Raw genomic sequence first — 13,264 nt, forward strand, 5'->3', positions numbered from 1 at the left:
TCAAATGCACGATCTTTCGTGCAGGCGTGTAAACTATAAAAGCGACATACAGACCTGCTGAAGTGATATACCAACAGTTTGTCAGTATGTGGAATTGTTATACACTGACCCATTCTGTCCTCGAACACTTCCGTAGTGGTCTCAGCTCAGGACAGTCATGACCGGGTTTGGGGAACTTGGTTCGGCCTCTGACTCTGCTCCGCCAACAGACGCTCTGTTACATACTGCTTGAAGCTTTCTCCACGTTGATGCTGCGCCTGCGCGTCTAGCTCACCACCATTTGCACCACGATCGATGAGACCGCGCAGGCGAACGTTCAGTGCTGGTAACCAAGGGTGTTTTCCTGCCGCAAGCAGAACATTCATTGCCACGTTATGCTGGGTATACGGGCCGTATGGGCTGAAAGGAAAGACTCGGCTTACTAGAAACGTTTCGTTCTCAGGGATAAGAAGATATTGTCCTTGCTGTCTATCATTGTGATTGTCGTGCTTGACTGGCCGAGTAACACTTTGTTGTACATTGAGCTTGTTTGTGTTGGACTTGAGTTCAGCTAACTTACCCACCAAGCTTTTGTTCTTTTTGATCCCACTAGACGCAGGAGGAGCGTTGGAGCTATGGTTACTTTGTGTAAGATCAACGACTGGCACAAACTGCTTGCTTGGCTTCGGTTGTGGAGGCCTCGAATGGGCGTCTGGCAAGGATTGCTCTCTAGGTCGTCCACGCTTGTTCTTGGAGGATGATGGCACGGGTGATGCTGTAGTCAGAGGGAGTCTAGAGCTGGAAGTAGGAGTTACGTTCGTGTCATTGCGTTGAAACAATTGAGGCGCTGGAAGAGGCTTTCCAAGAAAAGGAGTTGCTAGTGGTGGAGCAGGCGGATGTTGCCTGGATGCATGTGACAACTGAGCTCCCTTACCCTGTGCTGCTGCTGCCGAAGCACCAGTGTTGTTTTGAACATTCGAGGTGGTCTGGTCAGCGAAAGTATGTGGCGAATTGATTGCTTGTGGCCCTGTGGCTCGATTATATGGCCCCACACGAATATTGTCTTGTGGTCGTGCTCCGACTTTTGCGGCCGAGGGTTGCTGGACCAGATTAGGGTGTATATCGGTAGGTTTGCCCAAACTAGTGTGATATCTCTCGACGTATATCGCTGCATTTCGGAGGGACAGTTGTGTTTCCCATGTAGGCGGACCAGGACCCTTCCAATGAACACAGTATTCAACACGAAAATTCTTGCGATGTCGACGATTGACAATGCACAAGATGTCGTGTGGTATCCATCTGCGGCAACATGCACCTTTCCTTCTCTCTTCAGCGGTCTGTATTGGAGACTGATAGGGTATTGGTGGCCGATCATAGATGTTATCTCCATACTTCATGACATCTTGGAATTCGAGTATAGCACTCTTAATGTCTGTCAGGTCCGCTGCTGGTATCCATGTATCATCGTCAAGACCAGCATCTTTCCAGCGGACTAGGTACTCACTACCTATTGCTCCATATCGATGCGCAACAATTGATTTCACGTCGTCAGGAATGCGCTTCCTTGGTTGAGCAAGGGGTAGGACAGGAGTCGCACCGTAGTGTAATTGTTGTACAGGAGCAGCAACACCTGATCCTGTCGGGTCATTTCTGAGTTGACCAACATTTTGCTGGTTAGCAAGTCGTGCCTCGAGCATAGCAATCTTTGCCTTTGCTGCAGCCAGTTCTGCCATCTCAGGAGACATGTGCTGTTGAGAAGTAGGAAATGGTGGTCCTGGCAGCTGCTTTTTCTGCTCTTTAAATTGAGGTGGTACTTGCGCATTTGAATGAGGAGGCTGGTACATCCTGACTTCGAAAGGACGATGAGGCGGTGGCGGTACGTTTTGCTGCTGCTGAGAATCACTAACGACGTGCCTCGAACGAAATGTCTCAAGAGCTTCGGACGCACCCTCCAGGTTTTCTTCTGGTTCCCATGTATTGTCTGCTTCAGTATAGTCTTTCCATTTAACGAGGTACTCCGTGACACCTTTCCGTACACGCTGTCTCCGAATCGCTTCGACTTCGTACTCGGGATCATTTGGTTCTTCTGCATCTGATGTAAGATCGATAGCTTTCGTTGCTGTCTTGGGGAGCAAGAGGGGCTGAGTGTCGTACTTGCAAGGTTGCTGATTCCTAACACATGTCGAGCACCTAGGCTGTTGCATATCACATTGACGTCCAGGCTGACGACACAAAATGCACCATTCAGCAGGGTATCGTACTGGGTATAAACACTTTTCGTTCTTCTTCGCACAACAAGAACACCGCGGCATTTCGAAGTCGCAGAATTGACCTTTGTCCTGGCAACCAAGGCATCGAATTCTCTGACCAGCAGTTACCTGAACTGCAGGATATGTGCAATTACCCCATGAGGCTTTACACTCATCACAGTTGGGTCTCTGACCGTCGCAATAATGGTTGCCTGTTTGATATGGTATACATCGCGCGTCCAAGCCCGTTAGCTTGTTGTTGTTTGAGGTTGGCGCAACATTAGCTGAGTTCGGTATTGGCGGAGCGGGACAGGAGGACGAAGCCTTTCCAGCTGCGCTGGCACATGCAACCGCTTCGGCTAGAGCTTGACTGGCTGTGTCTAAGGCTTTTGCGTCAACAGAGGCTTGAAAATGTCGAACCCTGTGGAATGTCTGCTTGGCACGTAGATTGGCCTCGCTTCTGGGTGATTTTGCTGACACTGGCATTGACGTCGAGGGTTCGAGATTGAGACCATAGGCGGCTGCCAAAGGCGATGAATCTCTTCTCCCATCGTCGAAATGGTTTCCGGTACTAATTTCGTCAGCTTTTCGTTTCGCTGCCATTGTAATGGCAGGCGTGAGGAATAAATGAATGATATTGTCTGTCCGATAGATCACATCTTGCTCCTACAAGTCTGGCACAGAGCGAACTACGTCGACGGCGTTTAGATTCGGGATTAGGTGAGTACTTCAACGTTGCGTGGCCTTCTCGCAGTGGATGATCTGGTGAAGACTGGACAAGTACGCGTTGGGGGGAAGAGTCAGGTGGAGTTCTGCCTCACGCGATGCCCAATGGCCATTGGTCAAACCTCCACCAGATTGCCATCACTCCCATCTCTTGTGCCCTTCACTCCACGATAGACAGGTTTCAAGTCCTTTGCCGCATGAGGTGTCGTCGTAGAGCCAATGGCTGAGAAGTATTCACGCTATAGTAGGACATAGTCGTCTTCTTCCTCCTCCTCGAAGATTCCCTGAAGCAGAGGACAATGGAGAACATTGTTCTCCAACGGTTCGTCGGTTGAACTCTGCTGACCTCAGATCGTCCTCAGTTCCAAGGTCATACAAAGGACAAAGGCCGTTCTATCTACAGCTCGTCTTGTTTCAACTACGAAGACTGATTCAAGATGTCAATCTACGCCAAAGAGCAGTGGGACGACTTGATTGACCAAACCAAATCTCTCACCCCGAAAGAATTAGGTGATCAAGTCTGGTACATACTGATAGTTAGAATGCTGCCAAAAGATTGAAACATTCTCTTGAGATCTGACCATGGCAGATAGGCCGCCGCACTGGCTACGTCTCCATCACCACAACTCCTGGCGGAATTCTATACGTATCTGACTCAGCACAATGTTGCATTCACGCATGAAGACGCCAAGCAGAAACTATCTCTACAATTCAGAGACCTTCTGCTCAAGCAAGTAACGTTGAATGGAGCGCCACAGGTTCTCATGGCTATGACACCGCTTGCAGCAGCAGAAGGTACGCCACAGGGAAAAGCCAAGGATAGTCAGTTGAGTGAAAAATGGTAGGTATTACATTTTCCGAGAAGTCCCTAAACACCACGCAGTGCATTGACACTGAACTCTTTCCTGACTTATTACCTTGCATATTCTGACGACGGAGTGCCTTTTAGGAACACGATAGACCGCGACGCTATACACGCCAGGGGACTCGACACGATACACTCTATCTATGGTCACGAACTCTTGCACAACCGAATCTTTCCTCAATGGGGTTACCACACAGCTGATGTCCAGTTTATGGAGCTCTTCACCGTCTATGGCCTGTACCTATCGGACTTCGAACAGTTTACACCCCTCGAAACAGAACTCATTGTGTTTGTCACGATCTCCTGCCTGGGACTTGGTACAGGTCCTGCATTATGGCATCTCAGAGGTCTTGGGCGACTTCTTGGTGCTAGAGGTATGGACGACAAAAGCGAAAGCGTTCGGAAGGTGAAAGATTTGTTGAGAAACATCAAGGTCGCGATGATGGGCGTCGTTGAGTTCGTAGGTGAGGCCTTTCTTGTGAAGGCGAAGCTAGATACCTGGCCAAATGTGGGTGACGTTGTCAGAGTGCTTGACGGATGGGGTGAAGACGCTTGATTTTGATTATCCTGAATGATCTCAACGATGGGTGTGATTAGTCGATGTCGACACAAATTGCAAGCGAAAGAGAGCCAGGCCAGATATCTCAATGGACACAATCATCTGCCATGTCAGGTATTAATTATTATCGGTTTGAGGTGCTGTTGTAACGTTGGACATATGACAGAAGTGTATATGTGGTTTAGACACCGATTCACAACTCTCAACAAGTCTATATATTTGGCCACTTCAGAAGAGCAGCACGAGTCGGCGCTCTAGCGCTTAGACTTGCTGCTCATAAGGGTGTGCTGGTTCCTGTCGATTTTAGGCTGTGTGCCGCGAGTGCAACCCAGTCGTGTTTCAGATCCATTGGACAATGATGCCAGTGCTCCAATATCCTTCAATTACCAGTCCGCCATGTAAAGTAGACAGCAATTCAACGAAGTCGCAAGCACTCACAACAACAATCTTCTGAAAGGGGCGCAGCGAACAAATGTGTCAATACTGCCGCTCGTCGTGAAGAGGTAATTGTATAGTGCCTGGCAAGTTTGTGCAGTGCTTGGGTGCTTTGAGATGCAACCACTTTAACGTGTAGTCGTGATCAGTGACGCGGGTCACCACCTCGAGACTCTTGAATAATTGTGTTTAGATGTTTGGTTCGGTATCCAGACAACTTCTCTTTTGACAGATGTTCCCATCCTCTGTGATCTCAACTCAACGTCAACATTATGGACGAAGTCTCAGGTGGCCGTGGGCATCGAGAAAAGATTCCTAGTACGAAACTCAAAGAGTCTACAGGTACCGCGGCGAGCAGTATTGACAAATCCAAGCATGATAATCGCGTCTACCTGCCAGTCTATGTCGTGAATCGTGAAGCAAAATACGAGCAGGAGCAAGAGGAGGTAAAGAAGACTCACGACCACACCAAGATAGGAGCAAATGGAGAGAAATTCGACTTTTACACTCTTGGTCACCAGTAAGTTTACACTTCGGCAATCAATGAACGTGCCGCTAATTTCACGGAGTGTCGAGACAAGAGAGAAGCGATTCTACATTCGTGCACGTCGCGATCCTCAGAGCCTCTACTTTCATGCCGCAGAAGCGCCTCCATACCACGCCCGCCTGAGCGACGAACAACATCCACAATGCCAGATAGATAAACTGAGAAATTGCTTTAGCAAGGACATGCTCAGTAAGACTGGAGAATGGGGTCACTACACAACTAAAGCAAACGTCTTTGCAAGAGAAGGGCAGTTCTTCTGGGAAGCCAAGGTTATTTCACAAGCACCGCCTGGTCGAGAACCACCCAAAGCATCACTATCGTCGTTTCAAGAAGGAGATAGAACAAGCACTAGCAGAGGAGGCTTAAGAGTCGGCTTTGCTAGAAGAGAGGCAGCTTATGGAGAGCCTTTAGGTAACAGCGCCTATAGCTATGCAGTCGCGACGCGCTCAGGTTATGGCCGAGATTATGGCGTGGTACGATTCAACTCCGAGATTCAGCATATTCAAGGTGGGCAAGATTTCGATGACCTTTCGCCTGGCGACGTGATAGGTCTGATGATCACCCTACCACCTCTCGAAGTCCACAAGAAAGTGGTCGAAGGTACCTTCAATCCTGGCGACTACCCCCATCTCGAATGCGGTCCTGCTCACTTGTCGAAAAACAAGCGTCAAAAGACGTCCAAGACTGGGAAGCAAAGCGCTTCTGGCAAGAACAAGCTCAAAGAGAGGGAAGACTCTGTCAAACCAGCCGAGCCTGATCCTCTGAGAGCAGCGCTGCGATGGCAACTCTCTTCACTGTCCAACCATACCCTTCCATCTGATCACGAAGTCATTCGCGATCGTAATCCTTTCGGCCTCAAAGGGCAGGTATACTTTGAGTGTCCAGACTACACTCCTCACAACGACCTCAGCAGACCAAGTGCTGGCAATAAAACCAAATCTCAGAACCCAGAAACTGGCAAACCATACGATCTAAACACCGAAACACATCCACAACACGAATTGCCGCATCTCAGAACGTTACCAGGCTCCAAGATCGAGGTCTGGGTCAACGGGAAATATCACGGTATTCTTGCGAAACATCTCTTTGCATTCCTTCCTCCAGCCTCCTACATCGAGCTTGGAAGCAAGACCTCGCTCAAAGAAGGCGCCGTTGACGATGGATTATTGGGGTATTACCCAGCTTTGTCACATTTCACAGGTGGTGCGGTAGAATGCAAGTTCGACGGCCCTTGGTGGCACGGGTACGAGCAGGATCCCGGTCCGGAGCCCAGGAAGATGTGCAGAGCAATTGGTGAACGATATAACGAGCAGATCGTGGATGACTTTGTTTGTGATGTGGTTGACGAGATTTACTTGGAAAAGCTTAATGGGCGAACAGACTACATGAGACATGCCGTGGCAAGCAAAGTAGGAGGTCCGGGTTCGTGACATCCCTCTAATTATTTTTGACACAATCTCTCAGTCCTAAGATTGCAAAGACATCATATACCGAATTTATGAACGCTTGAATCCCCATCACAGCGGATAACACATTTCTTTACAGCAAGTATTTGCCTTTGTACACACATGGCTCAAGTCCACATTACAACAGATACTCAGAAGAGTTCACGTTACTTTGGAGAATCGGCATCTTGAAATGCTTCGAAGGACAATTGAGCCGTACTTGCTGCTCAGAGTCTGGTGCTCTCCAGCATCTCATAATCCTCTCAAAGTTTTAGGAAAATGTCGTTCTGTTCGCTCAAGCTAGTATACCCTTCGCCATCACTTGGATATATGTCTGGTCAATTCTAGGCTGAGAAAGCATGCGTTTGGGCTACGACGCGCGGACCTATCTGTGGTCGCCGAAGCTCGGTCTACTCGAGCAGGACAGTCATCATGCTGCAGCAATGCTACGTTGAATTCGAGCACGGAGAGAACCACGTTTGGTACTTTTGGAGGTTGCGAAGCTCTTTCGGAACAAGCAATTGGTTTGGTCACCTAAAGGGCTGGCTTGTAATTCAAAATTCCTACTTTTATCAGATTTAAGTGGTAACGAGAGATTGGGGCTGGTGGTGAACTGCCGGACCTACCGAGTGCAACGTGCTCATCTCCCACCTGGTCACTAAATCCATTGGATCGATAAGGCTTCATGAAGCTGTTTCTTTTGTCTCACATCGTGCTGTAACGGCGTGCCAGCTTTCTATTCGTATGTTAATCGTTCGTGGACTATGCTCATTAACACTTGGACGCGCCGCTCGCTGGTGGCTGTCTACTAGTGTTCTCGCTTCATTAGAGACAACCGGGCGAACTCGCGAAACGAAAAGTCGCTACGAAATTTCTAAAGTGTTCGAGAGAGCTTCCGTGGAGACTGAAATAATCACCACAAGGCTTGTCGATATGACTGTTGCTTCGTGTTCCAGCATTGGCGGTTAGGGATGTCCATGTTTAACGAATTGACGTCTAGAAACGCGACTGCTCGTGCAAATAACGAGAGTATATGCAATGCAAAAGCACGGAGGTGGATTTCCAGGTCTCCATTTCGACCACATGGTCACAGGGATGTGATTTCCAGAAACCAATGGAAGTGACTCACTGCTTGTGTGCTGAAGCAATGCCTATTTCGGGAGATAGCTTGTTGGTCAACAATGTCAGGTACCTGACAGTTGATAAGATTGACAAGCACGTGAAGAACACGAGGACGCAATATTTGTACAGATAAAGATTTCTCCGAGTCGCCGCCGATATCAGTGACGGTTGCGAGACATCTGCGACGGCATCCTTGCTACTGGCCACGTGGTGATGAAGCAAGCAGAAAAGTGGCTGTCAGGAGAGACCAGCTACCACACAGGCGGGAAATAAGTGGGATGCACGCCTGCTGCCACGTGGCGAGTGGTGAGTTCCACTCGATCCTGGCAGCTTCTGCAGTGTTTTGATGCAGCCCAGGACAAGGATGTGCATGGTAGCGCGTGCAAGTACTCCTCGTGCCTGCTGTAACGGAAACTTCGAAGTCAATACCACCACCGAGATTAGACCGTACGAGAAGTACATTCAAACCAAGTACCTTGTGGCTCTCTGCTGTAGCAGTATGTGTTCGGAGTTGAATTGCAGCCTGAAACAGCAGAATCGATTTTGGCTGACCTCGTTTATATAGCATAAGCGATCACAACTTGTTGCACAGACCCAAGATCTTCTCTCTATACAGCTCGAATTTCAGGTGGACCTTGAATCATACAGTAAGTTTGACCTGGATGTTGTACCTGGCCGCCCTCAGATACGCATTTCGAACACTTTCTCGTGACGGAGATGCTCGCTAGTTCGGGCGCGTGTGAGTCAGGCCAGCCCGAAAGGATCGACCAAGCTTTTAGGCTAGCATGTAATCAAAAATCCATTTTCCCGAGAGTGGGCTGCTGCACATAATCGAGCTGTTCAGTATTTTTATGAAATGCGATGATGACTGGGCAGCACGCCTGAGGGAGAGGCTTCTCAGATGGAAGAAGGCAGACAGGATGTCTGAGATCTTTCCGTATCAGCTGTCGATTGAGAACTCCTCGACTGATTCCAGGCAAGAAGAAATACATAGTGTTTCGAAGACGAGTGATGATCGAATCTAAGCAAGGTCGTGGCTTGATATAGTTTTGCTATTATGTAGCTGAACTCAAACGGTCGGTTCCATGTGCAACGACAAGAGTTCGATGCTAGTGGTTCTCCTTCATTGTTGGTTGTTGGTTTTCCAGAACATTGAATTGTGCATACCGCGAATACTGCCGTGCAAGTACAGTAGTTATGGTAACAAATCATTCAAGTACGGCACAACAGATTGATCGATATGACCTTGACTTCGTAATGATGCGGAATGCCAGCACTCATACCCTTATCATTCGTACACATAGATTCCCCAGCTCTAAGTGCGCCAGCAGGAGGTACGTATAATTCTGATCATGTGTTCACTGCGTCCCATGAACCCCAGCTACCTCGGGAAAAGCAAGCTTTCCAGGAGGATTGTCTGAACTTCATTATGCTCGGTTGCAGCTCGACGCAATTATCTCCATGGAACGAGCCCACAGTTTTAGGCATGTATATCAAGATAAAACAGAAGCGTCCAAGCAGGTTGCTTCACCACAATCCATACGAGGAGTTGTAATTTCCATGCATGTCACACGCCAGTAGGTCACTTATCATCGAGTGAGCACGGACAGGGACAACGAATACTGACGTTACTCTTCGAGCTTTTCATGGTCGGCAGTAACAATTTCCTTCCAGAAAACCAGCAACTAGCTTTAAAGCTAGGAAAGATAGGTCAATCTGCTGGTAAAGCGGGCAATACCATGGCAGATCGTATTTGGATTGGAGATGAGATGGAGTGGCACCCACAAGCTTCGATCCCAGCAAAACGTGTTTCTGTGAGATAAAGTTCGCAGGATCCCGGTCGTTCCGCAGACTGTCCGCCGAAAATTCGAATTAAAGTGCGAATCATGCCCAGAAGCTATTTTCTTTTCATTAGTGGACGAGAGGAGAAGGCACTGCGATGTGTTCCTTGCGGCTTTACGATGAACGAAAATGTTTCAGAAAGCTAGTGCTGCGGAGTTGTTCTGAAAACGACACTAGAATCGGTAGCGGCGATAGGCACCATGCATTTGGAACAATACGGAGGTAGGTCTTTTCAACTGAGAACGAGAATCGGTATTGATAGCAAGGAAGATATTCATAACATCTGAAGATTAGGATTGTCTTGATCACTGGTTGGCAATACGTAAGAGGCTGGAAATTCGAGGCATACATACTGAGACACAAGCTCGAAAAGTGCTTGCATACAGGCTTTCTTCGAGTGCTGTGTATTGCTATATCTCGTGAAGCTGTGAGGACGTAGAATTCACAGCCAATTGTAATGCAGTTTGACTTCGTACTGCTGTTTCATTTTCGGCAACGATGTTGAGCGTATGATCGTCGCCGCCATCATTGTCAATCTTTCTTTTGCCTTCCGACTCATGTCATCAACCTGGAAAGAGCCGCTTAGTAGTCAAGCAAATTTTTGCACGCTCCTTTGGAGCAACTAAGATCAGCAAAACCACGTAACCAGTAACAGCAGCACAACAGAAGCCAATCTCTTACGAGTACAACCTGTGTGCTCGGCCACGTTGCAAGCACGCTTCTCGCTTGAGCCGGATGCTCCTGAACTGACAAGGTTACACGACAGTGACCTGCCTAGTGTGGGCTAGTGAGGGACTCATAAGGCACAGAGCAAGGAGTAGAGCACCGCTTGTTCAAATTGGAGATGACCTAACGCAAAAAACTTTGTCCGCTCCTCCAGCTTTTTTTGCACTAGTCCTCGCTCCCACGCTGTGTGAGCAGTCAGCCATTTGAATCATAGCGTCCACCTAATTGTCTGGCTGAGGCTTGGAACGGCTTACCACGAGCAGACTGTGTCCACCACTGGTCATCCACCAGAACTCCATTTCCATCAGAAGCCTTAACTTCTACTCGTCTCAGACCCATTCATCCCAGTCGATCAGTCGCAGCTTTCACACCGCGCAGGGCTGTCCCCTACCACAACCATATCACGGCAGTCATGCCCAGCTCTCTAATTTTATGAGTAACCTCCATGACTTCAACTGCACAACGACCGATATTGGAGCAACCACCAGGTCTCCCACGCTCTCGTCCTGCAATCAACCCTCCCAGGCCACAAGGCCATAAGCACTCGTCCTCGTCGTCCGGCTTGACCACTAGCAAGAGCAGGAGATCGCTGGCAGCCTTAGCAAGAGACAAGGTTGCAGAACTCGCGAATATAGGTGCACCCAATACACCAGCCTTGAGGTCAACCACGTCATCTAGTAGCTTGCAAACGCATTCGACGCCAGTTGTACAAAGACCAGCTTTGCCTAGAAATATCACTTCTCCATCCACGGTCGCAAGAATGAATTCCGAAAAGAATCCATCTGCCACAACCGTTGTACCACTACCAGACACGCCAAATATGCCCCCAAAATCTGCTTACCAAGGCTCCTCGAAGTCGCTACTCGAAACAATAGATGGTCGGTCTACCATGAGAGATTTCAAGGACATGTTCGCCGCTTTGATGTCCACAGTTCCGCTAACAGAGCATCGAGTAAGGTTTCGCAAGGTGGAGGACACGTTCACCTCTGAAGATGCTATGGCTCCTTTGGCCTGCTTGAAAGTCACTCAAAGACACACCGTACCTGACCACAGCGACCCCACCAAGACAGTGCAGACCACTACCTCGACCACCTGGTCAATGGGAAGAGATATGGCGCGTTCCACATGTCAGCAATTGGTCGATGCTCGTTTCATCGAGGCTGCAGATGGCAAGGTCTACCCACAATTCCCTACGAAGGGTGCTATCTGGCAAGTCACACCAAAAGGATGCACAATTCTGAAGCGATGGGTGGATAGGAACGGCCAACCCGCCCCACAGCTCGAAGCCTTATGTGAGAAGGCACAAATGCAGCTCGTCGTTCTAGAGCGAGATATGGACACAGACCGCATCAGCCTCGACAAGACAACCGTTGAGGTCGTATTTCGACGTATGTGTGGAATGGAAGGACCAAATCTCAAGGCAAATACCACCCTATCCGACTCAGATTCTGTCTCGGACTATGCGACAGGACTAGTCGGCGTAAAGATGGCCAAGGACAGGAGAGTGATGAACAAAACCGTCCCTTACACGTTCATGGGCAAAGCTGCGGCTGATTGGTTACAAGACTGTTGTACTACCATCGACCGCCGCGAGTGTCTTCAGCTTTGCGAGAGCTTTGTACGAGCACAATTGATGGCACCAGTGATCGAGGACAGAAACTACCAACGTCAATTTCCGTCAGAAACACATTTCCAGCCGACCAAGAATGCAATTTATGCTGTTACGGAGAAAGGCCAGAGGATCTGTGGCTGGTTAGCACGTCCAGTAAGCATGAGCAGTGAGGAAAGCACCGAATCGGACCATGAAAAGGTGAAGATTCCACGAGATACAAACATGAATAGATTCAACATGATCGTCCACGACCCAGCGCTCCGCATGCTCTTTAGAGAACATCTAAAAATGTCGCTATGTGAGGAGAACCTCAATTTCTGGATGGATGTGCAAGGCCTGCTCAAAGTTTACCACAATGGAAGGAAGGAGAATGGCGTGGTGAAGCCTGAGTATGTCAAAGATTGCTTAGCAACCGCGTATAGTGAGTCCGACTCCTCTTCCCTCATGCTTTGGTACTAATTGTTCGCAAGACCTTTACAATTCATTCCTGGCTACCGGAGCACCTTCCGAACTCAATATTGACCACTCACTGCGTCATCGCCTTGACGAACAAATCATACAAACTGAAACGGATAATGATGTTCAGCGGGCACGGCTGGAAAGAATCCTACACCTGATCGAGCTGGCAGCCTCCAGTGTCGCCAAACTTATGGCAAGCGTAAGTCAGCCTTGTCTTTGCCAATACAGTTGATCTAACAAAATTGCAGGACTCCGTTCCGAAATTCCTGCGCGATACAAGATATCAAAGTATTATTCGTGAACACCAAATTGACATGCAGCTTGCGCAACGAGCATTGTCTCCAGCTCCCGTGCCTGGCTCACCCTCAACTATAGAGACCGCCCCTTCACCTGCGTCAACATCCTCGAACGAGAAGCCTGTACTCAGCCGCTCCAATACCAGTCGGAAGGGATAGAAGCAGGAAATGTAACATCACATAATATTCACATCAACTTCCAAGTTATGACAACATCTAGCTCATGCTTTGACTAAACTGAATGCATCCAGTGAAGCTCAAGCTTAAACGAGTATGTCCTCGAGGACTGGTGGCAACCTGCAGCAGCATTCCACAGCACAGCACATCATTTCAGCCTATGGGAGGAACCATTTCTGATGACTCTTATGCAAAACTGATACGGGACGATGGAAAGATGAGTTA

General features: G+C 48.6%; 4 protein-coding genes across 4 annotated transcripts; 3 read left to right on the top strand and 1 right to left on the bottom strand.

The window, feature by feature from the left end:
• Positions 1-155: 155 nt before the first annotated feature.
• On the bottom strand, positions 156-2,831 carry CBX1 (Chromobox protein 1; the record flags this gene model as incomplete). The annotated part of the gene is made up of 1 exon (XM_064896082.1): positions 156-2,831. The coding sequence occupies one exon, from the start codon at positions 2,829-2,831 to the stop codon at positions 156-158; it is 2,676 nt and encodes an 891-aa protein (XP_064758769.1).
• A 560-nt stretch (positions 2,832-3,391) lies between these two features.
• LTR64_001704 (uncharacterized protein) lies at positions 3,392-4,375 on the top strand (the record flags this gene model as incomplete). Its single annotated transcript, XM_064896083.1, has 3 exons — positions 3,392-3,490; positions 3,548-3,795; positions 3,904-4,375. The coding sequence occupies 3 exons, from the start codon at positions 3,392-3,394 to the stop codon at positions 4,373-4,375; spliced, it is 819 nt and encodes a 272-aa protein (XP_064758770.1).
• Positions 4,376-5,085: 710 nt separating this feature from the next.
• ASH2 (transcription factor, contains a PHD finger motif) lies at positions 5,086-6,790 on the top strand (the record flags this gene model as incomplete). Its single annotated transcript, XM_064896084.1, has 2 exons — positions 5,086-5,333; positions 5,383-6,790. 2 exons carry the CDS (start codon positions 5,086-5,088, stop codon positions 6,788-6,790), a joined length of 1,656 nt encoding a protein of 551 aa, XP_064758771.1.
• A 4,525-nt stretch (positions 6,791-11,315) lies between these two features.
• On the top strand, positions 11,316-13,021 carry LTR64_001706 (uncharacterized protein; the record flags this gene model as incomplete). Its single annotated transcript, XM_064896085.1, has 3 exons — positions 11,316-12,528; positions 12,578-12,765; positions 12,815-13,021. The coding sequence occupies 3 exons, from the start codon at positions 11,316-11,318 to the stop codon at positions 13,019-13,021; spliced, it is 1,608 nt and encodes a 535-aa protein (XP_064758772.1).
• Between the last annotated feature and the right edge of the window lie 243 nt (positions 13,022-13,264).

This window comes from Lithohypha guttulata (genome assembly GCF_036872675.1).
Source record: "Lithohypha guttulata strain CCFEE 5908 chromosome Unknown scaffold_1, whole genome shotgun sequence".
Classification (NCBI taxonomy): domain Eukaryota; kingdom Fungi; phylum Ascomycota; class Eurotiomycetes; order Chaetothyriales; family Trichomeriaceae; genus Lithohypha; species Lithohypha guttulata.